General features: G+C 39.4%; 1 protein-coding gene across 1 annotated transcript in view; it reads left to right on the forward strand.

Annotated features, from left to right (window-relative positions):
• Positions 1–26,561, forward strand: part of ARMC3 (armadillo repeat containing 3) — a 91,326-nt gene that overhangs the window by 36,385 nt on the left and 28,380 nt on the right. The window contains 3 exon segments of the mRNA XM_005901641.2: positions 3,811–3,963; positions 4,208–4,313; positions 23,340–23,589. Of these exon segments, the coding sequence (XP_005901703.2) occupies positions 3,811–3,963; positions 4,208–4,313; positions 23,340–23,589 (509 nt within the window).

Consider the following 26,561-nt stretch of genomic DNA (forward strand, 5'->3'; position numbering starts at 1 on the left):
AGCATCATTACACACAGATTTATCTTCAGATACAAAACCTCATGCTTTTTATTTTAGTGATACTGAACAATCGTTATTTTTAAAGGACATTGTTCTATTAGTAATATAATTACCTTGCCATCTTTATTATCAGTGTAATTAAAATGTAAATACTTCTCAGTGTAGCAATTCAAAGAAGGAAGTTGGTTAATATGTTAATTCATCTTTTAAATCTATTATAGCCACACTGCAGTTAGCACTTTTGAGGTTTGGTGAACACAGCTGGATTTTGAGAACACTCCCAGCAGGGTTGAGAAACTAATTGCCCACAGTATTTAAATTATTTTTAAAAAATTGTTCCTATAATTGCATATACACTGTTTTTTTTTTTTAATTGCAACAACCATATACTCCAAAGTTAGTCTTTTCAAATTAATTCTTTTGGTCAGTTTTCCTGATGGAATCCACTCAGGGTGTTCTGTTTAGCATAGTTGATTTAGTGCCATAATGGAAGTCTTAATTATACATCTGACATTTTAAGTTAAAGATTCTGGAAAAGTTTGAGATCTTGGTTATTCAGGGAAAACTAATAAGGACTAAATATATTTTAAAACATTTTAGGGGCCACATACTTGAGATTTAAGTATGAATCACAGCTTTTTAATGCAACAGTTATGGCCTGACTGAATTCCAATTTTAAACAAAAGGAGCAAGGGATTAAAATGATAGGATTCCAGGACGTGGCTCATGATTGTTTAAGACAAATGAACAGAAGTGTTGGTGACTTCCCTCGTGCCAGTGATGCCCACATTGCTCGCATATATCTGTGTATCGGACGAACAAAGGCCAAGAGAGTATTTGCAAAGATAGTGACATCTGACCATGACACTGGGAAAAAGGGTGATTTTAAAAAGCCATTGTTGAAAGAAGACAAATCATGTATTAACCTAAAAGTAGAAACCTAGTTGTTATAATTTCTAAAGATATCTCTGGGAAAAAACGTTAATTAAAATATGCACAAGTAATGAATTCATTCCACATGTCGATGCAATCTAAGTTAATATCAACTTTTTTTTCTACCAAAATATTCTCTTTTTTTGGTATATTGTCTGTATATTGTCACCCTGCTTATTTAACTTCTATGCAGAGTACATCATGAGAGACGCAGGACTGGAAGAAGCACAAGCTGGAATCAAGCTTGCCAGGAGAAAGATCAATAACCTCAGATATGCAGATGACACCACCCTTATGGCAGAAAGTGAAGAAAAACTAAAGACCCTCTTGATGAAAGTGAAAGAGGAGAGTGAAAAAGTTGGCTTAAAACTAAACATTCAGAAAACGAAGATCATGGCATCTGGTCCCATCACTTCATGGCAAATAGATGGGGAAACAGTGGAAGCAATGACAGACTTTATTTTTGGGGGCTCCAAAATCACTGCAGATGGTGATTGCAGCCATGAAATTAAAAGATGCTTGCTCCTTGGAAGAAAAGTTATGACCAACCTGGACAGCATATTAAAAAGCAGAGATATTACTTTGTCAACAAAGGTCCATCTAGTCCAGGCTATGGTTTTTCCATTAGTCATGTATGGATGTGAGAGTTGGACTATAAAGAAAGCTGAGCACTGAAGAATTGGATGCTTTTGAACTGTTATGTTGGAGAAGACTCTTGAGAGTCCCTTGGATTGCAAGGAGATCCAGCCAGTCCATCCTGAAGGGAATCAGTCCTGAATATTCATTGGAAGGACTGATGCTGAAGCTGAAACTCCAATACTTTGGCCACCTGATGTGAAGAATTGACTCATTTAAAATGACCCCGATGCTGGGCAAGATTGAAGGCGGGAGGAGAAGGGGGTGATAGAGGATGAGATGTCTGGATGGCATCACTGACTCAATGGACATGAGTTTGGGTAAACTCCGGCAGTTGGAGATGGACAGAGAGGCCTGTTGTGCTGCAGTCCACAGGGTTGCAAAGAGTCGGACCTGACTGAGTGACTGAACTGACTGATTCTTTTTTTGTACATTTACATTCTAAGAGCATATATCACACATCCTTCTATTTTAATCATTTACATTGACTTTATTAAAGACTTGGACAACATGGACAACAGCACACCAGGCTCCCCTATCCTCCCTATCTCCCGGAGTTTGTTCAAATTCAGGTCCATTGAGTTGGTGATGCTATGTAACCATCTCATTCTCTGCTGCCCCCTTCTCCTTTTGCCTTCCGTCTTTCTCAGCATCAGATTCTTTTCCAGTGAGTTGGCTCTTCACATCAGGTGTCCAAAGTACTGGAGCTTCAGCTTTAGCATCAGTCCTTCCAATGAATATTCAGGGTTGATTTCCTTTAGGATTGACTGGTTTGACTTGATTGATTCCTTTAGGATTGACTTGCAGTCCAAGGGACTCTCAAGAGTGTCCTCCAGCACCAAAATTCAAAAGCATCAATTCTTTGGTGCTCAGCCTTCTTAATTGTCCAAAGCTCACAGTGACTACTGAAAAAACTATAGCTTTGACTATATAGACCTTTATCGGCCAAGTGATGCCTCTGCTTTTTAATATGCTGTCTAGGTTTGTCATAGCTACAGTCACCATCTGCGGTGGTTTTGGAGTCCAAGAAAATCACTGCTTCCACTTTCTCCCCTACTATTTGCCATGAAGTGATGGGACTGGATGGCATGATCTTAGTTTTTTGAATGTTGAATTTTAAGCCAGCTTTTTCAACTGTCATCTTTCACCCTTATCAAGAGGCTCTTTAATTCCTCTTCACTTTCTGCCTTTAGAGTGGTATCATCTGATATATGATATTGTTGATATTTCTCCTGGCAATCTATTAATGAGAATCAAACTTATGACAAAATTTTCTAAGAAACTGTAATTAGCAAGAAATTATTTGTAAACTGTTTCTTTTCCAACTTGTTTTTTTTCTATTATAACATTAAAAATGAGTTTGATTTAATGTAAGTATTGCCTAGTATATGCTTTTAATAAATAGTAATTTATTTAGGATTAAATATAGAATGCAAAACAAAAAATTGTTTAATATTCTATACTCTAAATACTGCATTGAATTTAATTCAATGTAGTATTTGCTTTTGTATAGTAATGAGGCTGTCACTTATTAGAAAATCAAACTAAATTGAGAGAAAAACATCAGGAACAAAAAGAACATTAAGAATACCTTGGTTTTCAATTTAGTGTTTTATAGTGGGGTGAATATCATGATAGGTACTTTATTTGTTTTCAGACAGAATTGTGCTATGTTTATATTATGTTTATGGCAACTTAGCAATTATTTTCATTTTTGCTATGTCAGCATGTATTGTAACAAGAAAAAAAGATGATTATAAATTCCTTAAGACTTGGAATCACACTTTATTACTCATTTTTACTTTCTTTGCTCTTCTCTTGAGCATCTAGCTCACAGGTTTGTACATCTTAGGCGTTCTTCAAATATTGGGTTTTGTATTTAAAATAAACAGGTTTTGTGCTCAGTAAGAAGACAGCGTGTGTGAATACAGCACATGACTGGCGAAAGTAAGTTCTTACTAAGTCTGAAACTTGTCTCTTTCTTATTACAGAATTTTCTCTGCCATAGTATTGATATCATATAAGAGAATATGAAAAAAGTGCAATACCCATACATTTATTTTGCATATTGACTGTGTTCTAAAGGTTAAATAGGTATATATTTTGTTTAGCTTAGAATATGATTAAAGCTAACAAATATTTTGAATTCCCATCATTTTTGGATGGAGAAGTCTTTATATTTCCACAGTTTTTGTAGGAAAATTCTGATTTTTTTTTTTTACCCCTTTTGGTTTATGAAAGCTGAAAATAGAAAACTTTTTCACGAACTAGAAGTCGAAAAATGCCTTGTAAGCCTTTTGGGTTCTGAAAATGATGGAACTAAAATTGCCGCTTCCCAAGCTATATCAGCAATGTGTGAGAATTCGGGCAGCAAAGAATTTTTCAATAATCAAGGTAAGCACACTGGAAAAAGCCACTCTGAAGATGTTGTTTTTGTTATTTAGTCTCTAAGTTGTGTCCAACTCTTTTGCGACCCCATGGACTGTAGCCCACCAGGCTCCTCTCTGTCTATGGGATTTCCCGGGCAAGAATACTGGGGTGGGTTGCCATTTCCTTCTCCATTGAACATGTTTAGGCTGCCATATTCTAGTTCACATGGATATCTGTAAAGTCACATTTTACTTTTCTTTTTCTGTAGGAATCCCTCAGTTAATTCAGTTGCTAAAAAGTGACAGCGAAGAAGTGAGGGAAGCTGCTGCCCTTGCCTTGGCAAATCTGACCACCTGCAATCCTGCTAATGCAAAGTGAGTACAAAAAGACTCATTCAACACTGACTCGCAGGATATTTAACAGACCAAGATAAGCTCATTGTAATGTCCTGCCTTTCAAGGCAGTTTACATATCCTTTCAGATGCTTCTATGTTGGGTTATTCCTTAAGAACCCTTATGAAAATAAGAGTTGGCAGATAGGCCTGTTTTCCAAAAACATCACGAAATCTTGAGAGCTTCTGGGTTTGTTGGGAAAATGGGTGGGACATTTGATGCAGGTAAGAGGCTAAGTCTTGTAGAAGGTTCCAGAACAAAGAAAATTGGCTAATGCTGGGAAATACTAAAGACAACATTCTACAAATATTGGTAAATCAAGAAAAAAAATTTAAAGAATCAGTTTTTAAAAGGACAAACAGTAGATAAAATCGAGAAACACTTTAAAAGTCCATTGAAAACAGAGTATCATCAGTAAATACCTATGGAAAAAGGCTGAAAAGGAATGTCCTCTGTATTCCAAACACTGTGCATGTAATTTATATTCATTTAAAATTTTAATTGTCAAGATAATCCATCTACTAATTGAGGAAACAGAGGCTCTGCAGGTTTCCCTAATTTTCCTGGGTACACATATTCATTCAAATAGAGGAGCTGGAAATTAAAGCTTGATCTATTGGACTCCAAAGGCTTGCTATTTCCTCTACAGATGATAAGGTTGCTTATAAAACAGTAAAAATTTCTAGAAGGCAATTTTCATAAAGTGATTAATGCCATTTGCAATAAGATGGATGGGCCTTGAAGATACCATGCTGAGTGAAATAAGTCAGATGGAGAAAGACAAATATTATCTGATTTCACTCTTATGGGAATATAAAAAACTAGCCAGCAAAATTAATGAACAGCCCAACCAAACAGAAACAAACTTGAAGATACTAAAAAAAAAAAAAAAAGTAATTACCAGAGGGGAAGGGGCAGGGGGAATGCAAAACAGGTAAAGGGGATCAACTGTACAGTGATGGATGGAAACTAAATTTTTAGTGGTGAGCACACCATAGTGTATACAGAAGTAGAAATATAATGCACATATGAAACTTGTATAATGTTACAAACCAATATAACCTCAATGAAAAATCTAAATAAATAAGAGTAAAAAACAATTATTTACCCTCCTTAAACATGGTATGAGAATTAGGGTTCTCTAGAGAAACAGAACCAATGGGAGGTGTGTGTGTGTGTGTGTGTGTGTGTAATGAGATTTATTATAGGAATTGGCTTATGAGCTTATGATGACTGAGAAGTCTCAGGATCTGCCATCTGTGACCTGGAGAACCAGGAAAGGTGGTAGTGATGGTCAGTCCCGGTGTGAGAACCAGGAGCACTGATGTCCAAGGAAAGCAGATGATGGTTGCCCCATCTCAAGAAATTCACCCTTCCTCCTCCTCTGTTCTGTGCGTGTGTACTCAGTCATGACTCAACTCTTTATAACTCCATGGACTGTAGCCTGCCAGGCTCCTCTGTCCATGGGATTTCCCAGGCAAAAATATGGAGTGGGTTGCCGTTTCCTCCTCCAGGGGATCTTCCCATCTCAGATACCAAACCTGTGTCTCCTGAGTCTCCTACATAGGCAGGCGGATTCTTTACTACTGAGCCACCTGGTAAGCCCCTGCTCTTTGTTCTGTATAGTTCCTCAACGAATTGGATGATGCCCACCCACATTGAAAAGAGGAATCTTTTTTTTTTTTTAATTTGTGAGATTTTATTATAAATGAAAAGAGGAATCTTTATTCAGTCTACTGATTCATTCAAATGCTGACCTCTTCCAGAAACACTCTCACAGACACACTCGGAAACAACGTTTCACCAGCTATCTGGGCACCCCTTAACCCAATCAAGTTGACCCAAAAAATTAACCATGTCATTGCGTCAGTTTTTAACATTCACATATTATGGTTTTCTGGCATTGCTGCTAAAATTATCCCTTCCTTTTTCGAAATAAATCCTCCTCCATCCCATCATATGTTTCATCTATCTCTTACTCTTTCTTTTTCTCTACTCACACACAAATTTTTATAAGACCTTGATGGAAAGACTCAAAATGTAACAATGCCCAAGAAAAATGTAGCCAAAATGCATAAGCACCAAAACAAAACTGTGTTCCTTTAAGAGCTACAATCTTTGACACAATCATTTCCTAAATTCAGCATGCATCACCACCTGCATGAAAGCACACACATGTCTAGAATATCAGGTCATAGTAACTAGCAATTTGAAAACAGCATACTCAGTGATTTTTCCAGTATAGTCCTGCCAGTGCAAAAATCTTATCAGTGACACCAAAATGCTTCAATCTCCAGTGCATTTAGATTTATATATTATCTAAAATACTCTAAAAGGCCTCTAGAGTGTATAGCTGTCTTGATTTGATGTGAGATTGCCTGGCTTACCTCGTTTCACAGTTTTATATAACATCCTAGACAATCAGGATGATAAGTAATACTCAAAGAAGCTGCCTTTAGATTTTCTCTCAATTTTCCATTTATCAAATTTTTGTTATCTGCCGATATAGTTCCATTTTGTCCACAGAAAGGTCAGTTAGGACTAGACGGTGCCTGATTTTCTTCTGTGATAATCAACTTTACTTTTTGTAATTTAATTTTTCTTATCAATTTTAATTGCTGTTATTTCTTTAACCTATCATGTACTGTACATTCTGATTTCTTTTTCCAACTTATGTCTGCTAAGGGAAATGGGACCTGAATAAAAGTGGTTTTATGGTTTTTTTGAGGTCTATGTAGCTTTTACTTCGGACTTTTTGAGCTAAAAAATACTGAAAATTAATGGTTTTGAGAAAGATACAGAGTCAGATTTGACCTGTTTGTGCCAAATGCTGAGAACTGGGCTTGAAAAAGATTCTGTCGTCAATCAAAAGGAATGAAAACAAGCAAGCCCCATGGTCAATCCTTCTAGTCAGTCTCCTGACTAGACTGACTAGACTAGACTGACTAGACTAGACTGACTAGACTAGACTGACTTAGGGTCCCCTAAGCTAACTACAACAGAAGAGACCACAAAGATGACTGGCTATTTGTAGCACCTACTCAAATCACCTGTAAAAATTACATCAGACTCGGCATGGGTGTTTCCAGTATCACTTTTTGGAAACAGTCCATTTCATCCCCTTTCTTAGCAGTGTACTGTAGGATTGAAGGCTGAGTCCTTGGCTCTGCTGCTGGGTAACTGGAATTGAAATAGTTAGAAAGCCGCTTTTCCACCACATCTAAGTATTAATAGTAAGAGAAGAAAACAAAAACCCAGAACTGATGTCTTCTAGGTACCTTTAGTAGCTGTTGGGATACTTGATATTTGGTAGCCTAAATTTTTTTTTTTTTTTAATGCAGTGAAGGGCTAAGAATTCCAGTTTTGTTGTTAAAATGTAATCCCTTCCCCTACACTCATATCTCAAGGTGCCTAAAATGGATTTCTAATTCTTAAACTCAGGGCACTTTCTGGAGTTAGAGACTCACCTCATGAATTAGATGATCACTGGCTTGTTATGACAACATATGATGCTGGTATAATTTCCTTTATGTATGTTGAAGGTAAATAAAAATTTTCTAAAGTAAAAAAAGAAAACCAACTGGAGGAAGGAGCATACTTTGTGATGAATTTTTTTTTTTTTTGCAAAATTGACAAGTGCTTTTTTTAAGTCAAAGTATTTTTATAATCTAAAAACATAATTTTATAATATGCATAAAACTTTATAACCTAAAATACCTGAATTCAGATTTGCACACATCTTGCTTTCTTCCAAAAGAAAACACATTGAAATGTAATAAAATAATATGACAATGAATGAATGTCAAAGTTCTAAGAACCAAAAACAGAGACAAATAAAAATATGATGATGAGAAATTTGGTAGCAGTGACAAACCACCAGACCACCCATACCTCTTTGTGGAAAATTTTCAACTTTAATTATAAGTATGACTTTAATTGATACCAAAAGAATTTGCCTAGTTGTTACTGTCTGTGAATGTGGCTTCCTAGATAAAGTCTTCTGGACACTTGAAAATTTACTTCTATAATCAATGTATGTTTTTAAAAATATGTAATGAATTTGAATAAAATCTTCTAAAATCCTCCCCTTCCAAATTTCTGATGGTACCAGTCATTAAACTTGGGAGGGGAGAGGGGATGCGCTGCAGCTATCATTTTGAGTAAGTGGCTGTCATACACTCCATGGTACTGTACTCAGGCCCCTTAGGGAAGGTGGGTGCTTGCCCAGTTGCTGAGGACAGCCTCCAGGTAGAGCGCCTTTGGGCTGATACATTTTATTGATCCTTACACAGGCTGGCAGTGTTAATGTCGCTGTCTCTAGAGTTGATGGGTAGGGCCAACCCTGCCAATGTTCTCTTCAAATCCCTTCTTTTCAGTCAGTGTAAAGCTTGCACACCAGGTAACCTAGCTTTATCAAGTTTTATATAAAAGCAATAATGGAGGACCTGAGGCCACATCTCTAAGTGGTGTTTGGGTCCTCACAGGCCATTTCTTTCTTTTCTTTTCCTTTCTGATAGTTCTCATGTGTGTTCTGGATATGTGAAGTCTCCAGGTATTTTTGAGTTATGCATAAGTGAAAGTGTAATTTAAAAAATAATTCAACAAACACAAACCCTTTTACTTATAAACAAACAAGCCAATGTCAGGGAGTAAAATGATGAAGAGTAAAATAGACAATAAAGTTATTCTAGAAGTTCGTTCACCTCCCAGGAGTGTTTTGCTTTAGGCCTTTTGCATGACCATCCTTTCTGTATGGAATGTTCTTCTACTCCATGAATGCCCACCACGCAGTTCCCCACCCCCTCAAGTCTGCCCAAATGCCATCCCAAGAAGGCCGATGGTGACCACTGTGGTCACAGCGCACCACCCACATACCTTGTCCATCCTCCTTTCCTGCTGCCCTTTTCTCAGAGCGCTTAGCGTTTTCTTAGCAACACACAGCTCATTCTTCTGTTCTCCGACCAGCTCCCAGCACCTTTGTCTGTTTAACTCACTGACACACAACAAGCATCTAGAGTCGTCCCCATCCCATAATAGCATTCTGGGGGGGAGTGTGCCCACACCAACAACACAATCAAAAGGAAAATGACAATGAAGGAAGATCTGTCTGTTGTCAGCCAATGCCGATAACTTAAAATAGAAAGTGATCATCTGTACTGCGTTGTCTGTTTTCACATAATTTCATTCACAAAGTGGAGAGTAACTTAGTTCTAAGAATCTTCTAGCTACTTTTCATTCTGTATTATCTGCAGAATAAAGGTCACTCAAAGTGGACAAAAGACAATGAATAAGAATAAAAATAACTATTTGAGGGTACAGGAAAAGAGGACAAGAAGAGCCAGAGTCACTTATTTAAAGTGATAGGAGGGGAAAAAGTAAAGTCATTTTTAAGTGAATAAGTAACAAGTGAGGTTAAAACAACCACCATAGAAAGAAATAGGTGAAAATGGAAACAGAGAAACAACAATTAATTTTATATAAATATGTAGTCCAGGGGACTTTGCTGATGGTCCAGTGGCTAAGATTCTGAGCTCCCAATACAGTAGACCCAGGTTCAATCCCTGGTTGGGGAACTAGGTCCCACATGCCACAGCTAAGACCCAGTGCAGCCAAATAAATAAATAATTCTTTTAAAAAGCATTAAAAATGTAATCCAGTTAGTTAATTTGGACACCATTATCTTTTTTTGGTTCATTGTTAATCTTTTTGACAATTCTCAATTTATAATACTTTTTAGAAAGGAGAAAGTTGTTTATTTTTGAAAGAAGTACTATTTCAGCTAAACTACATATTTACATTGTACTTCTTAAATCCAATCAGTCATATCAAAGTTTTATATTATTTAGGTAACTACCGAGAGCATTTGTTCTTGGTTGACATTTCCTGAGGGGCAGATTCTCTATATTAGAATAGTTTAAACTATTAATTTATAGCATCACTGCCATCTGTTGGATCTGATCAGAATTAGAGTTTTTCAGTTATTCCAAGAATGAAAAGTGTTCAGCGCTTTTCATTTCCCAATGCCAACAGTAAGTAAACTTTGGATACTGGTAAACAATGAAAAGATGAGAAAATAATGCAATTGCCAGTGAGATATTTTTCAAAAGAAATAAAACATGAATAAGATTAAATTATAAAAAGTGATAACTACAATTACTTTAATGTTTGTAGAGAGGTCAGCTGAAACTATGGCTTTGCTATAGAAAATGCTCAATCAAGTCTCTGTTGTATATATAGATAGATCATACTAACTCACTCTTGATTCTTCATATTTAGTTCATAGTATCTCCATAAAGAACTGGGTGATTTCCTTAAATCTTGGAGACCTTGTTATCTCCGTTTCCTTATTTGTAACGTCTTAAAATTTTTTTTAACTTTTAAATTAATTTATTTATGGCTGCCCTGGGTCTTCATTGCTACGAGTGGGTTCTCTAGTTGCGAGGAGTGGGGCTCCTCGCTAGTTGCAGTGCGTAGGCTTCTCATTGCGGTGGGCTCTCTGGTCGTGGAACACGGGCTCCAGAGCGCGGGCTCAGCAGTTGTGGTGCACTGCCTAGATGTCCCCCAGCATATGGGTCTTCCCAGATCAAGGACTGAACTGGTGTTCCCTGCATTGCAAGATGAATTCTTCATCACTGGACCACCAAGGAAGCCCTATTTTTTGTTTTTAATAGCCCTTCCCACAACAGCAGTGACTCAAGGCAGCATATATAGTGGTTACTTTAAAAAATGTATACATATATTTTTTGATTGACTGCTGGGCCACTGCTGCCTTCCACACTACCAGAGACATCTCTTCTCTAGGGACCATCCTGCTATCATGTGACCTGTGGTCAGGACCACAACAAAGGAAATGAGGGGATGACTGGGGAGAACACCCCAAAGAGACTCCAGGAAGAGACAGAATGCCCCCGAATCACTCAGATGTGCATGTTGAGTGCTTTGGGAACTTTTCAATGTCCTCATTCTGTATGGATGACCTGTCATTCTGTATTACCAGTATTCATATTTCTCTTCACTAACACAGAAATAAAGCAGTGACTGAATCATTTTAATATCTAGTAGAATTATTTATCAGGGTACTAGGCCTAAGACAGGCCTCTCAGGTCATGCTAGTGGTAAAGAACCTACCTGCCAGTGAAGGAGAAGGGACTTGGGTTTGATCCCTGGGTTGGAAGGATCCCCTGGAGGAGGGCAAGGCAAATCCCATGGACAGAGGAGCCTGGTGGGCTACAGCCCATAGGGTCACAAAGAGTAGGACATGACTAAAGTGACCAAGCACTCATGAAGACGCCTAAGAAAGTCATGTAATGTGTAGAGAAAATCTTTTAAAGATGTTCCACATATAAAACATTAAGAAAACATAGCACTTCATTTATTCACCATGACCCAACTCTATCCATTCAGTATTCTCAGGGAAGGGCCTGACCTTAAATAATTTCTTAGAATGTTAAATCTCTCTAGTGTTTGAAAGCCACTTTTCAAAGTTTTTTTAAAAATCCGCCCCCCCCAATTAAATAGGGTTAGTGGAAGGTAGTCAGGCAATGGCACCCCACTCCAATACTCTTGCCTGGAAAATCCCCTGGACAGAGGAGCCTGGTAGGCTTCAGACCATGGGGTCATGAAGAGTCGGACACGACTGAGCAACTTCACTTTCACTTTTCCCTTTCATGCATTGGAGAAGGAAATGGCAACCCACTCCAGTGTTCTTGCCTGGAGAATCCCAGGGACGGGGGAGCCTGGTGGGCTGCCATCTGTGGGGTCGCACAGAGTCGGACACGACTGAAGCGACTTAGCAGCAGCAGCAGCAGCAGTGTACTGATGTATTTATTTCTACAAATATTTATTTTACTTTCTTTTATTCTGCAGATTTAAGTATAGACTAGTGCTACTCTTTAGTGAGTCTCCTACATACAAACAAGTTCCATTCTGAGAGCTTATTTGTAAGTCCAATTTGTTTATAAGTTCATTTTGCTGATAAATCCAACAAAGTTAGCCTAGGTACCCAACTAACACAATTGGCTATATAGTACAATACGGTAATAGGTTTATAATACTTTTCACACAAATAGCACATAAAAAAACAAAAAGTAAAACAATTTTGATCTCACAATACAGTACCTTGAAAAGTACAGAAGTACATTACAATGGCTGGCACACAGGCACTGGCATCAGGTGAACAGGCAAGAGGAGTTACTGATTGGAGGAGGAAGGGGAAGTGGGAGATGGTAGAGCTGAATGGTCATCAACAATAGGAGATGGAGGGTAAGCTGCAGTTTCATTCATGCCTGACGTTGATGGCCCGGGTTTTGGTTCCTTGCTGGATGCAATTCTATCTACCCTCTTGAAAAAAGGATGCAGCGATGTCTGGGTAGTAGCTTTTTCTCTTGTCATTGATGCACTGGACTGCATTCCTAATGGCTGCTGCAAGCTTTGTGTACCGTTCAACAGTTGAGTCCTGTGTCTCAAAAGCTAATAGTATCTCCCCAAATAAAGAAAACTCCCTTGCCATTTCCTGCATTGTGAATCTCTTCAGCTCTTCAATTACGTCTTCCTCCTCCTTTCTCTGGATACGTGTGCATCTTTGAAAGTTCACAACTTGAAGGTTCCTATGTAGGGAATTTACTGTATTTTCTTGTGCACTTGAGGCTGTATTGCAATGAATGATGATGGTCATTTCAAAGGAGGGAACAAAACACCTCTCTTAGAGTTGGCAAAACATCACAAGATTCACTTCCACATTGCCATTTCCCTCCAGGAAGATATATATATATCTCCCAGATGGCTAGAGATGCATACCAACACCCTTTCAAAATAAACTTTAACATCTGTTCTAGATCATATTCTTGACCAATCCACACAGATTCACTTAGGAATAAGTAATCTTGTCATTTACAACACTTTTTTTTTTTTAATCAAAGAAATATTGACCATAGAAATAATCCACTGTGATTTACAACATTAAAATGCAGTCTCAGGAAAAAATGCAAACTCATGTTCCAGACCTGATGTACGGGCTGGACTTGGTAATGCTAAAGCTGTGCAGTTATGGTCTTTGTTAGGGCTTTTCACGGGGAAAGGTTTTCCGCAGCCCATTTTCCTCCGACCGTGGAGAACTGTGTCTTCATACTGACCCCTAGTGGCAGTTTAGGCAGATGTTGGGGGAGGGGCAGAAACGGTAATGGAAGATTTGCTCTGTATTTTAGTGAAAATGCTCACCAACTTAATCCGAAATATTCTTCAGTGTGTTTAAAATAATATTTTAAAACATTATTCAAAGATTGTGCTCTGGAAAGCGTTCCATTGTGGTGCTTTTAAAGAGATAATATTCTACTGCGAACTGTGTGTTAATAGATGCTTGTCTTTGTCTCCTTTTAAGGTGAAGTCATTCAAAATATTTTGACACATTCATTGTCCTGGTGGCTGAATATCACCTGTGCTACATAACCATAACCGACATAAATTAATCTTGATATGGTACTTACTCTAGAGCTGAATTTTTTGCTCTTGACGTTAAATAATAGAAATTATTTGGTTTTAAAATTCTTACTTATATCACTTTATTGTCAGATGCTACCTCCTTTGAATTAAAATGCTCATATGTTGAGAATCCTCCAAGACAACTTGAGTTGGTTCCTTTTAGAAAGTTCAGTTTTGTAGTAAGGATGTATCAAATTTTTGTATTCAGGATGATACCTCAAAAAACTTATTTAAAGTGTTCTTCACTATCTTAAAAGCCTTTTGAAATTAAGAGATAAAATATATGGGAGGCACCTTCATGGTACACTTAAGTAGTATTCTTTCCTTATTTCCGTCCAAGTTTACCAAGTGGATACTTTCTATTTCTACCCACCTCAGCACCTAGATTTCGTCTCTGCTAACTGTATATTGATCAACACCTCTGATTTTAAGGACTATGTAGAATGAAAAGCTGGATTTTGCAATGAAACAAGTCGATTCCATATCCCCATTTTGTGTCAGTTGATGCCTAGTCAACCTTCACAAACAGTTTGAATTTTATTAGCTACCAGTTGAGGCTAAGTGAATCCCATGAAATGTTCAATTAGAAAATTATCTATCTTGCTTTTCTTACCTGGAGAGCAAAGACTGACATTTGCATAACCTTATTTTAAATTTGCTGGTACCTCTTTCAGGCTTAATTTCCAATGTAACTGATTTTAAGAAGAAATTATCAAACAGTTTGGATAACTTTATATTGTGTGATCCTTTTCTCTCTCAATTTGAAGCCATGCTTAATACCTACATAAATTCCACTTTTACTCATCCTTGACTTTTTATATTAATTTTTTCCCATGATTTTCCATCCCTCTGAAAACAGCCTTCATTGCTCATTTGTTGCCTAAACAAAGACTTGGGGGTGATGCTTGAGGAAATTGCTTCAGCTCCAGCCCTGCAGAGGTTGGAGATTTGACTGTCTAACTGAAAAGTTGTCTGAAAATGAAAAGTTCATACATAGATGCAAATTTGGAAATAGGACGCTATTTTCCCATGATCCCAGAAATGGAGACAGGATTACGAGAAACTCTGCCCTTGTGGCTCACTCAGTAGGCGTGGGTAATGATGTGATGATGATGGTGATGTGGTGAAGATGCTGTTGATAGCAATGATGAAATGATGATGATAGTTGGAATGTGTGGCCAGGCACTGAGCTAAGTACTTGAAATGGAATGTATCACGAAATCTTCAAAGCGTTCCCTATGATGTAGCAAGTCTTATCATTATGTCCATTCTGCAGATGAGGAAACAGAAGCACAGTCCTTGTTCAAGGTCACAGAGGTGGGATGGACACTATACACCGAGCCAGTAGGCTACCTACATCCAAAGAAAGCTCATGATTTTTCTTTCTCTGCCTCCTGCTCACTATCTCCCTGAGTTTAAGCTTCTCCAAATCTTCCCACCAAAATGTTTCCCTCTGCCTTCTTGGTCTCTTTGGATTTCACCAGACTGAAGGCACTTTTGGAGAAGTGAGTTTCCATCCCCTATGGAGAAATGAGTTTCCATCCCCTGCTCTCCTTCCTCCCTCCTTCCACCTTTCTCCCAGGTTCCTTTATCCATTATCACTTCACTTCCTCCTCACCTTTGTTTTCTCTTTATAAGAGAATAAGAAAGAAGAAAAAAAAAATGCATTCAAAGGTTAGTAAGAATTTCCCAAAATGCTGTGCATCAAAATGGTCTCCCTTATTTCTCATTTCCTAAGGAATGATGAAGTAAGCCAAATAGAAGCTGGCTTTTTTTCCCCCCCCTAGAAAATACAATATTTTTTAAAGCTTAAGATATTAATAATTGCAAAAAAAACGTAGTGAACTAAAAGTCAGATCACCATGGTTTTAATTTTGTGTCTGTTGATTGACTTGCTCCCTGAGCAACTCTCTCACTAAATTTTATCTTTCTTAACTATAAAACAAAAACAAAATAAAAATGGAATCTGGATTCTATTTTGCACGTCCAAGTGATTACCCATGATCCAGGGAGCCTGGAATACAAATTTCTACTAGGAATAGATGGGATCATTCTTTACCACTTTTATCATTTTATCCCAAAGGCTAAGGAAGTTATTATCTGTGAATTTTGGTTTCTTGTGTAAATTATTTCACTGTTACTTGAGTGTTCTTTGTGTGCCAGCCACTGCTCTAGGCTGTAGCGGTTCAGTAGGGAACATGACAATGGCTCCATGAAACTGTTTTCATGAAGCTTACAGGTTGGACGGGAAGACAGACAACACGAGTACTTTTAAGGTAATTTCAGAGGCAATAACAGTATGGGTTAAATAAAACAGCATGATATCATAGAGAGGGGCATTCATGACACCAGGGTTGTGAAAGGAGTCACAGGAATGACACAGCTCATCAAAGAGGGTCTCTCCGAAGAAGCAACATTAGAGCTGATGAGCTGAGGGTAGTCCAGGCAATGGCCGGTGGGTTTTTTTATGTGCAGTCACTAGAGATTTCAGCATCCTTATTATTTAAGAAAATAAAAAACGTGGTATCTCTAATTACTTTGGGATTGTGGCCCCTGTCACATCCAGATATGTAAACAGACTGACTTCCAGGCTAAACAGAAACATTTGGTAGCTGCAGAAGCCACTTATTATGAGTGTTCTAACACCTTGACCATTATTCCTATTTTATCAGGAGACAAGTCAGCCATGTTAAATGAAGACAGTTGTTCTTTCCTTATGGCATCTAGTTTATTATTGGCAGGCATTCCAGCTTTTTAAGACAGAAGGTGGCATGTATGGAAGTGAGGTATCCTGATTGAACAGATAGGTAAATAAAGATTCCATGTCACTTGTAAGAAAATTACATTTGATTTCCCTGCACCTTGACTGACTGCCTCGTAATTGGTAACAACAACAACAAAAAAAACCCAACAACCCTGTGTGTTCTCTGTGGAGGGGCTGGGTTAGGGTGTACTCGACTCGTTGCGACTAGCAGGTCTCTCTTGAAAAATCGTGATGTCGCAGCAACTGTAGTTAAAAGCATATTCTAGAAGCCCCCAAACCATACTTGCTAGGGCACCTCGGTATGATGGAAACAATTTGATTTCACATACTTAAAAAATTTTTTTTTGCATTTTTTTTTCTTATTTTGCTATAGGATGCAAAGCTTCCTCCGTTTGTTTTTATGGCTGGGTTTCACTTTAATAATAATGTTACTTTACATTCTTTAAGATTTTTGCCTGCGGTTTAATCGATTCTGTCCCTTACTACAGGATAAACGTCTTTAAATATTTCTTTGAAAAGAGACAATCTCTTGGCTACTTTTGTCAATTCTGGGGTTCAGCCAGAGTTGGGGGGCACATTTCTTTGTCTTCTGCAGCTGTGGGGCTGCCTCAGGATGACGGCTGTTTGGGACTCAGAAATCGATCAATTTAACGAACACCCTCGACTTCTCGGGTCATTACCTTTGAAAAGCTGGCTGGAATGAGAGTCAGGAATCCTGTTCACAGCATTCCAAATCTGGCTGTGATAACCAGGAGATCTGTTTATCTTAGCGGCCCGCGCCCCACCCCCCTCGCACCTGTATAGACTCGCGGGAACCCGCAATTAAACTCGCCAGCCCCCAGTCATTGCTGCACATGCACCCCCGCCCCACTCGCAGCGTGTCTGCCACCAATATGTCTTTCTTTGGTGTGACAAACCTCACGGAGACATATGAAAAGCCGTGCTGGTGGGAATGGTTGTAATCACTGTTAACAAACAAGATTCTGATTGCCAATATTACCATCTGTTCCATCGGGTTCCACATATTCCCCGGTATGTGGGCTCTGTTAAACAGATTTTCCGTGCTGCCCAAGGTCACCCTTGATTCATGTAACCAGCCTTTGCAGATGGGTTAAACGTGAGCCTCCCAACAGCAGCAAGAATCAACATCCGAGAGGTACCAAATCATGTCCTCCAATGACAGAGCCCAAATAAACAGTCCACCGAGTCGGCAAAGGCAGAATATCCACATCCCTTGATACCTGAAAGGAGCACATCCCAAAGAGACTGTGTCAAGTGCAAGATCCGTCTATTACACTTCCTATAAAAATGACTTCACTGTATAATCAGAGAAGCCCAGGGGTGAGGAGGAAATAACCTGCTTTCAAGAGCAGCTGTTTAAGTGATACAAGCGGAGATCCCCATACTATTGAGTCCTCTCCCTTCTTGCGAACTTAAAACTGAGCTGAGTGCTTTTCCCTCTCTGTTTCTCCACACCTGCAAGAGGTTCTCATCACTCCCCTTGAGGTGATTCAAGTCAATTAAAATATATTGATCTTCTCAGCACTGGGGATATAAAAAGACTCGCAGCCTGCCTGAGAAGTAGGTACCAGGCAGACACAGAGGAAGGGTGATTAATAAGGAGGGGCAGTAATGGATGCGGATAACTTCACCCAGGAAGGGGCAAGTGAGCTGGTTTTGCAGGGTGAGCTAGTGGTCCTCAGGCAGAGGTGTGGGAGAAATAGGGCAGGGCGTTTGGGGCAAAGCGAGCATGAGTGCAAAGGCACACAGACATGAAACAGCATAGTAAATACAGGGAGGCATAAAATAGATGCTATTTGTGGAACTGAATTTTTCCTTAGTATTCTTAGCCCCCCTGCTGTAAGTGCTTTTTCACTGTGGGGCTTGGGGACTTAATACAAAAACACTTTGTGGTGAATTCCTTTCCATAACATGTGCCATGAAATAATATTTTAAGATGGTTACTATTCTCTGACTGTGAACGTTTGTACCAAAATCTCATTTTTTAAAACAAAAAGAAACGTTTATGTTTAGCAAACGCATGCTCTGAGCTCACGTGAAAAAGAAGACCTAACCTAGTTTGGGGGTCAAGAAATGCTTCCTTGAGGAGGAGATGTTAATGTTGAACTTTGAAAGATGAATGGGAATTATTGGGGGGAAAAAATGTCCAGGCAGGGGGACCAGGTGTGAGGATAACCTGAGGTGACATGGAGCCTGGCAAGGTTGCCAGGAAGGCCTGGCTGGGATGCAGCAACAGGGAGAAGGGGGCAGGGAGCGTGGGGGTGGGGAAGGAGATAGGGTCAACTCATGCTTAACCTCAGAGGACACATGAGAAATCTGGGGCTTTATCCTGAGCAACAGGGAATGGTGGAAGCTTTAAGTAGAGGAGAAATATGATTATATTATTTAAAAAGTAACTTTACTTCACTCTGTTTTGACAGACTCCAGGTCCACCCAAATCTCTTCAAATGACTCAATTTCATTCCCTTTTATGGCTAAGAAAGAGAAAAACACCTATATATTAACACATGTATGCACAATTTAGGAAAATGGCACAAATGAACGTAGTTCCAGGGCTGGAATAGAGACGCAGACACAGAGAATAGATGTGTGGGCACGAGGTGGGGTAGGCAGGGTGGGATGCACTGGGAGATGAGGTTTGACATAAATACACTTGGCTGCACGCTCAGTCAATTGTGTCTGACTCTTTTGTGACCCCATAGACAGCAGCCCACCAGGCTCCCCGTCCCTGGGATTCTCCAGGCAAGAACACTGGAGTGGGTTGCCATTTCCTTCTCCAATGCATGAAAGTGAAGAGTGAAAGTCAAGTTGCACAGTCGTGTCCGACTCTTCGCAACCCCATGGACTGTAGCCCACCAGGCTCCTCCGTCCATGGGATTTTCCAAGCAAGAGTACTGGAGTGGGGTGCCATTGCCTTCTCTGGTATATATACATAATATATGTATAAATATATGTGTGTGTGTGTATATATATATATATAATTATTTTTAAATCACTTAACTGTAAGATGGAGAAAAGTTTGGAGTGGATGAGGGGGAAAGTGTGTTAGGAGAGAACTTACATCAACCCATAAGAAAGGATATTGGATTGGATTCAGAGGGAGAGATGGAGATGGAGGAAAGGGAGGGATTTGAGAAATACAGAGGAGGGAAATAGTCAGGACGTTGTAATAAATTGACAGACATGACCTGTCAAACTTCACTTCTATTTACATATATAAACATGTTTTTATACATCCCCATATTTGGTTTTTAGTTTGGTTAAACTTTTCAATTTACATTTTAAACTCTTACTTGATTAAAGTCCAACCGGATGGAGACTAATGATAGTAAATATCAGAAAATAGGTTCAGATTGTTGCAATGACATATGACCCGGTAATTCTGTATTTTGTAACAAAGCAGTTTGACTTATATCCTGTCCATTTGAATAATGCTGTTCCACCTAGGAAACTACAAATGTGTTTTAGAACAGGATAGGATTTGGCTTGTGTATATGTTAGACACAGGGGAAATAAGACATAGTGTCTTGGGTTTAAAAGACACAAAATTAATGCGATTCTTTTTTTTTTAAATACAAAGTCTGCACTCCATTTCTATAACTGAAATTATTTTTTAAAGTAAGACTAATAGCTTGATTTTCCATATCAAAATTTAATCTCATTTATGCATTTTGCACTTAGAGTTGCACATAGCAAATTATGGGCAGATATGTACACATTATGTTACATTGCTTTCCCAGCTGTGCATGTATGATTTGGTGCTGGCAGTTATGTTCAATTTAGTAAAAGCTATATTCCACTGTGTCTAGAATCTTTGAGCTTTTTAAACAGCTAGTACATAAAAATGCACTTCCCTTTACTGCCTCCATAAAGAGCAAAGAAAGAGCAGGAGGTAGAGTATAAATGAACCAGGGCCAGACATGCTTTTGTACAGGAGAAAGAGAGAAGCAAAATCCAAGCAGAAAGACTGAGAGCAGAGGCACGCCTGATGAAAATCCCTGTGTCTCCATGACCCAGGAGTTTTTTTGTTTTTGTTTTTTTTTTAAAAAAACATAAACTAGAGAAACTAAAATGATGGAGTATGATCCTATGTGCTTACTTAAATTTTCTGTAAACTCTCTGATACACACAAAAGACAAAACCTTTGAGAATTTACTGAAATGCGTTTACCTAAAATACTTCTGGCTTCTCTCATGGATGCCATTGTGTGCTCTTTCTTTATACTCCAAGATGTGTTAAAAAGTGCACATCTAAAACCACTAAGTACATTTTAACCAAGGTGTGTTTATAATGATTAAGAATCACAAAGTATTTGGTTTAAGCAATGGATTACATTAAGTGCATGAAAAACAAGTAAAAGGAAACAAAATATTTTGAGGTTTAAGCATTCGAAGAACTGATGTTGAAGCAGAAGCTCCAATACTTTGGCCACCTGATACAAAGAACTGACTCATTGGAAAAGACCCCGATGCTGGGAAAGATTCAGCACAAGAGGAGAAGGGGGTGACAGAGGATGAGATGGTTGGATGGCATCACTGACTCAATCGACATGAGTTTCAGCAAGCTCCCGGCATTGGTGATGAACTTCCGGGAAGCTTAGTGTGCTGCAGTCCACAGAGTCACAAAACGTCGGACACAACTTAGCAACTGAACAACCAGAAGCATATACTAATTAGAAGATATGCATAATTTTAAATTATTGCTGGTAGTTTTTATGTCGATAATTTCCTCAAATTTTCCCTTCTTCATAAAATCAAATGACCACCATTGTCAATAATAGAAGAGAGATCTAATGTGAAATAATCTTAAGAGTGTTTATTTTATACTCGAGGAAAGGAAATTAAATGCTGTCCTTCAGTCTGTCATAGTGAGATGCAGGGCCTTCCTCTCAATGTTTTTCTTGGGCTTCCTCCCAAATTTTGGTCACCTGTCATCAAACCAAATTATAAAGGATGGTTTCCCAGGGAAAGACTGGGAGATGATACAGAGGGTTAAACAGACACCAGGGACTGGAGGAGGAGAAACATGGAACTGAGTGCTCGCTTTGCTTTAGTGACAATCAATATGGTGTGCTTTCTGGATGGATTTATATAAACCAAGGGTGGGAGCTGCCCTCAAGGTCAACACCAAGGAGCCCTTCATTCTCCAGAATGATGTCATTCCATTCCTGCCCAATGGCTGCAGTTGAGTCTCCTTCAGAGCTGCTGCTGCTGCTAAGTTGCTTCAGTCGTGTCCAACTCTGTGCGACCCCAGAGACGGCAGCCCACCAGGCTCCCCCGTCCCTGGGATTCTCCAGGCAAGAACACTGGAGTGGGTTGCCATTTCCTCCTCCAGTGCATGAAAGTGAAAAGTGAAAGTGAAGTCGCTCAGTCGTGTCCGATTCTTAGCGACCCCATGGACTGCAGCCCACCAGGCTCCTCCATCCAAGGGATTTTCCAGGCAAGAGTACTGGAGTGGGGTGCCATTGCCTTCTCCACCGTCAGAGCTAGTTTGTGGCTAATCACAGCTTCCTTTCACCTAGAGCTACCAGTCTCCTTATTGAGGTCATATGTGTATTCTGCTCTCTGATGAATAACTGTGATGACTTCTGTTTTGACACATCAATTCTCCTTCACCATCAGCAAATTTATGTGACAAAGCCAAATTAAATTAAACTCATCAGAATGCAGGGTGATGAGCTAAACTATATAGCCTCAGTTTTTTTTTTTTTAATTTTGTTTATAAATATTATCCTAAATTTTTTAAGTGTCAAATATAACCTGAAAGAGATGTTAGTATTATTGGAGTCCTAAGTGTACTTTTATTGTCTTGATTACTTCTATTCCCATGATGATTTAAACAGATTTTTAATACAATTTGGGGTCTTCCTTTAAAACCAGGATGCTCTATATATCTTATTGCTTGAAACATCATAATTGAAACAACTCCAAACATTAAAGAACCTTTGAGCTTAAGATTAATCTTTTACTCGTTAAAATTATGTCTTTTTAATTTATACTCTTTTATGAGCTTTTTGAGTGATTACAAAGCAAGGACTATAGAAAGTATAGTGCTTTTATAAGAAGGTGTAGGATTTCTAATTGTGAGAAAATGTTAATAATATATTAATGGATGGTAGTCTTTTTATACTAGAAATAGGAAATTTAACAACTGGATATGCCTACGTTACTAAAATTATTTTTTGTCAATATCATGACTTTGATCTTAATGTTTAATTTATAAAAGCAATATTCACCCATCAAAATGATTTGCTGCCTTCAAACGTGTTAACGTCTACCTACAGTTAACAGCTTCATTTAAAAAGAAGACAAACTGAAGAATCTGATCTTAAATTTCCATGTTCACTCATTCCTCCTATTTAAGCTTTGTTTTCTTACTGGTTAGAAATATTTTAATAGAATTCAGTAACTATTGAATTGGAATTTCTGGATCTTATAAGTATTACCAAATTAAAAAATGAACAGCTTTAGTAGAGTTTCTAAGGAGCAATCATGCATTTTTCTATAACCCAAAGCTGCAGATGTAGGGAAAGGATTATTTAAATTCATTCATAACTTGACATTACCCCCCACCAGACTCCATTTAAATCCCCAGCGCTTCAGTGCCAGGTTCATTGCCCGGATAAATTAATTTCCTTCTAAAATTGTCTTTATGCACTCGTTTGTTTTATAAGCTTAGCTGTACGCTCCAAAGATCAGTTCTTGAAGTGGGGTGAAGAGCATTCATTTCTCCTTCGTTGACCCAGAGCTGCTGCGGAAGGCGATGGTATAGACGCGTTAATCAATACCCTGTCCAGCAAACGAGACGGAGCCATCGCCAACGCAGCCACAGTGCTGACGAACATGGCCATGCAGGAGCCCCTGCGCCTGGGCATCCAGAGCCATGACGTCATGCACGCCCTGCTCAGCCCGCTGCACTCGGCCAACACCATCGTGCAGAGCAAAGCCGCCCTCACCGTTGCTGCAACCGCATGTGACGCGGAGGCCCGCACAGAGGTGAGTGTTTGCATCACTTTCCTTCTCTCTTCTGGTCGGCTCCTACCCCTGCATTCATTTGAAACATTTTCAAGTGTTTCACCGACCCATCGTTTAAGTCCCTCGAGATGCAAGATGTTGGGAAACGAACTGACCTCATCCAGCCAAGAAAGTGAGTGAGTGAGCACTCACGTAAATGGAGTATGGTCTATAAAAATATTGAATTGCTATGTTGTACACATGAAACTAATAGAATAAACTAACTATGTGTAATGCATGTAGTATGTAAAGCAATTATACTTCAGTTTTTAAAAAAGGAATAGGTACATTTGTCATCCCCATTTTACAGAGGAGGAAAATGGGTCTAAAGAGAATTAATGTGTGTAAAGCAGAGCTGATTGGTCAGGAAGTCAAGATTGTGAGAAAACATCATTCTCAGCCCAGAGCCCCTGCCCTCACACAGTGCTCAGACAACTGACAAATCTCCTCTGTCTCTTAGATGTTTTTCCTACCCCCTTCTTTGTTCCTATTGACTCAATTCATTTGTATTCATCTCAGATGGTAAAAAATTTGCCTGCAATCCAGGAGACCCAGGTTTGATCCCAGGGTCAGGAAGATCCCTCAGAGAAGGGAATGGCTACCCACTCCAGTATTCTTTCCTGTAGAATTCCATGGACGGAGAAGCCTGGTGGGCTACAGTCCATGGGGTCACAAAGAGTCAGACATGACTGAATGACTTGGCAGTGGCACATATTTCTTTGGCTGCCCTGGGTCTTAGTTGCAGCATGTGAACTCTTAGATAAAGCATGTGGGATCTAGTTCCTTGACCAGGGATTGAACCCATGCCCCCTGCATTGGGAGAGTAAAGTCTTGGCCACTGGACCACCAGGGAAGTCCCCAAACTGACCTTTCAATATATGAGCTTCATCACATCACTGCAAGTCCCTGGTGGTATGCCACTCCCCCATGGGAATAGTTATGTAAAGGCTCGAGATGATCCACCTGTGCTGCCTAAGCCTGAACTCACCTCCCAGGTGTAACTCTACACTCTAGAAATACCATACGATTTGTAATTGTCAGCATGCTCATTTCCCTTATTTATACCTCCTTGATATCTCTGCTGAGAAAGCTAGTCTCATGTTTGTCCACCCGATAAATGCCTGTTTTTCCTTCAACATCCAGTTCAGCCATTCCGTCCTCCATGAGGCCTGCCTTCAGTCCTCAAACAGGGACTCAAACATCCTGCTCTGTGATCCCACCACTCCCTGTGCATGCCTTCTTGAACTCAGTTTTGCATTAGCTTTTGTATGTAAGGCCATAAACTCCCTGAGGCTTTAGGGAAGGGAATTGAAGTTTCCTTTCCCTGTGTTCATGTCATTGATACATATCTGGCACACAGTATAGGCTTAATAAGCAGTGTTGAATGAATGAGTGGATGAATAAATGAATGGAGGAATGAGTGGAGGAATTAATAAACGAGTTAGATATTTGCCAAAAGAGCACATGGAATCAGATTGCTATCTTGTATTATACTCAGAAATAAAGATGTTCAGAAGTTTGGCTTACTAAGCATGAGATGCTTCAAGTAAACTTTTCAAAGCTGCCCAAGTTACTTGTGCTAATGTGTAATCTCCGTCAGGGCCCCTGTGTTTGAGAACATGATTGGAAGTGGATCATGTCTCATAAGGGCTCCTGTTTTCAAATACTACACAGAGACACCTGTAGAATATTCCTTTGTCCTCCAGGCTTAGATAGCACAGTATTACATTTCAGACAGGGAGACAAGCACTCTGTCAAATCTTTTCTTCTCCCCCCGATTTGAATAATTTTATACATGAGTGATTTCTTTTAATAGTGTAATTAGTGTAGTTCTCTCCAATTCTCTACTTGTTCTTTTTCTTTTTCACTCCTTGAAGAAATATGAATGATAAAATGGATCTTCCTCTGGAGAACTGCTTCAGTGTTGCCTTGGCCACACGGCTGGGTTGGTCAGTGTCTGGTGACACGGTGCCACTTCCCTGCATCGGTTACTCCTGCCCAGCTTTGGAGACCATGTCTGTTTTCTACTGCTGCCGTAACAAATGACCACAACTCAGTGGCTTAAAGCAATTGTTTTTGTTGGTCATTCGCTAAGTCGTGTCTGACTCTTTGCGACCCTGTGGACTGCAGCATGCCAGGCTCCCTGTATTTCATTATCTCCCAGAGTTTGCTCGAATTCATGTTCATTGAGTCAGTGATGCTATCTAACCATGATGCTATCTAACCATCTCATCCTCTGCTGTCTTCTTCTCCTTTTGCCTTCGATTTTTCCCAGCATCGGGGTCTTTTCCAATGAGTCGGCTGTTCCTATCAGGCGGCCAGATATGATTCTGTTATCTCACAGTTGGGAGGTCAGAAGTCTGAAAATGAGTCTTATGGGTTAATGTTAGAATATTAACAGAGCTGTGATCCTTCTGGAGACTCGATGGGACTGTTTCCTAACCCTTTCTAGCTTTGACCATCCACCTGCATTTCTTGGCTGTGGCCCCTTCCTCTGTCTTCCAAGCAGATTACTGCAATACCTGTTTCTACAAATTTCCTTTGCCTACTCCTCACACTCTTATCTCCCTCTTCTTATAAAAACCCTTGTAATTGGGTCCACTTGATAATCCAGGACAATCTTCCCATCTTCAAACCCCTAACTTAACCACATCTGCCAGAACCCTCCAGGGTACAAGGGCATCTCTGGGAGCCCATGGTTCTGTCTACCACAGGGCCAAATGCACCAGCAGTGGTGAGGAGCAGAGCGAATGAACATGGACACTGCACTTTAGGGGAAGGAGGCCAGGTTCTTTGCCCCATCTCTGCCCTGTGTAAAATCACAATGACCTCCCTCAGGGTGGGGGGGACACATGTATACCTGCGGCAGATTCATGTTGTTGATTGTCAAAAGCCATCACAGTATCATAATTATTCTCCAAATAAAATGAATTATTTTTTAATACTCATTCTTT

The sequence above is a fragment of the Bos mutus genome, chromosome 13 (genome assembly GCF_027580195.1).
Source record: "Bos mutus isolate GX-2022 chromosome 13, NWIPB_WYAK_1.1, whole genome shotgun sequence".
NCBI classification, from domain to species: domain Eukaryota; kingdom Metazoa; phylum Chordata; class Mammalia; order Artiodactyla; family Bovidae; genus Bos; species Bos mutus.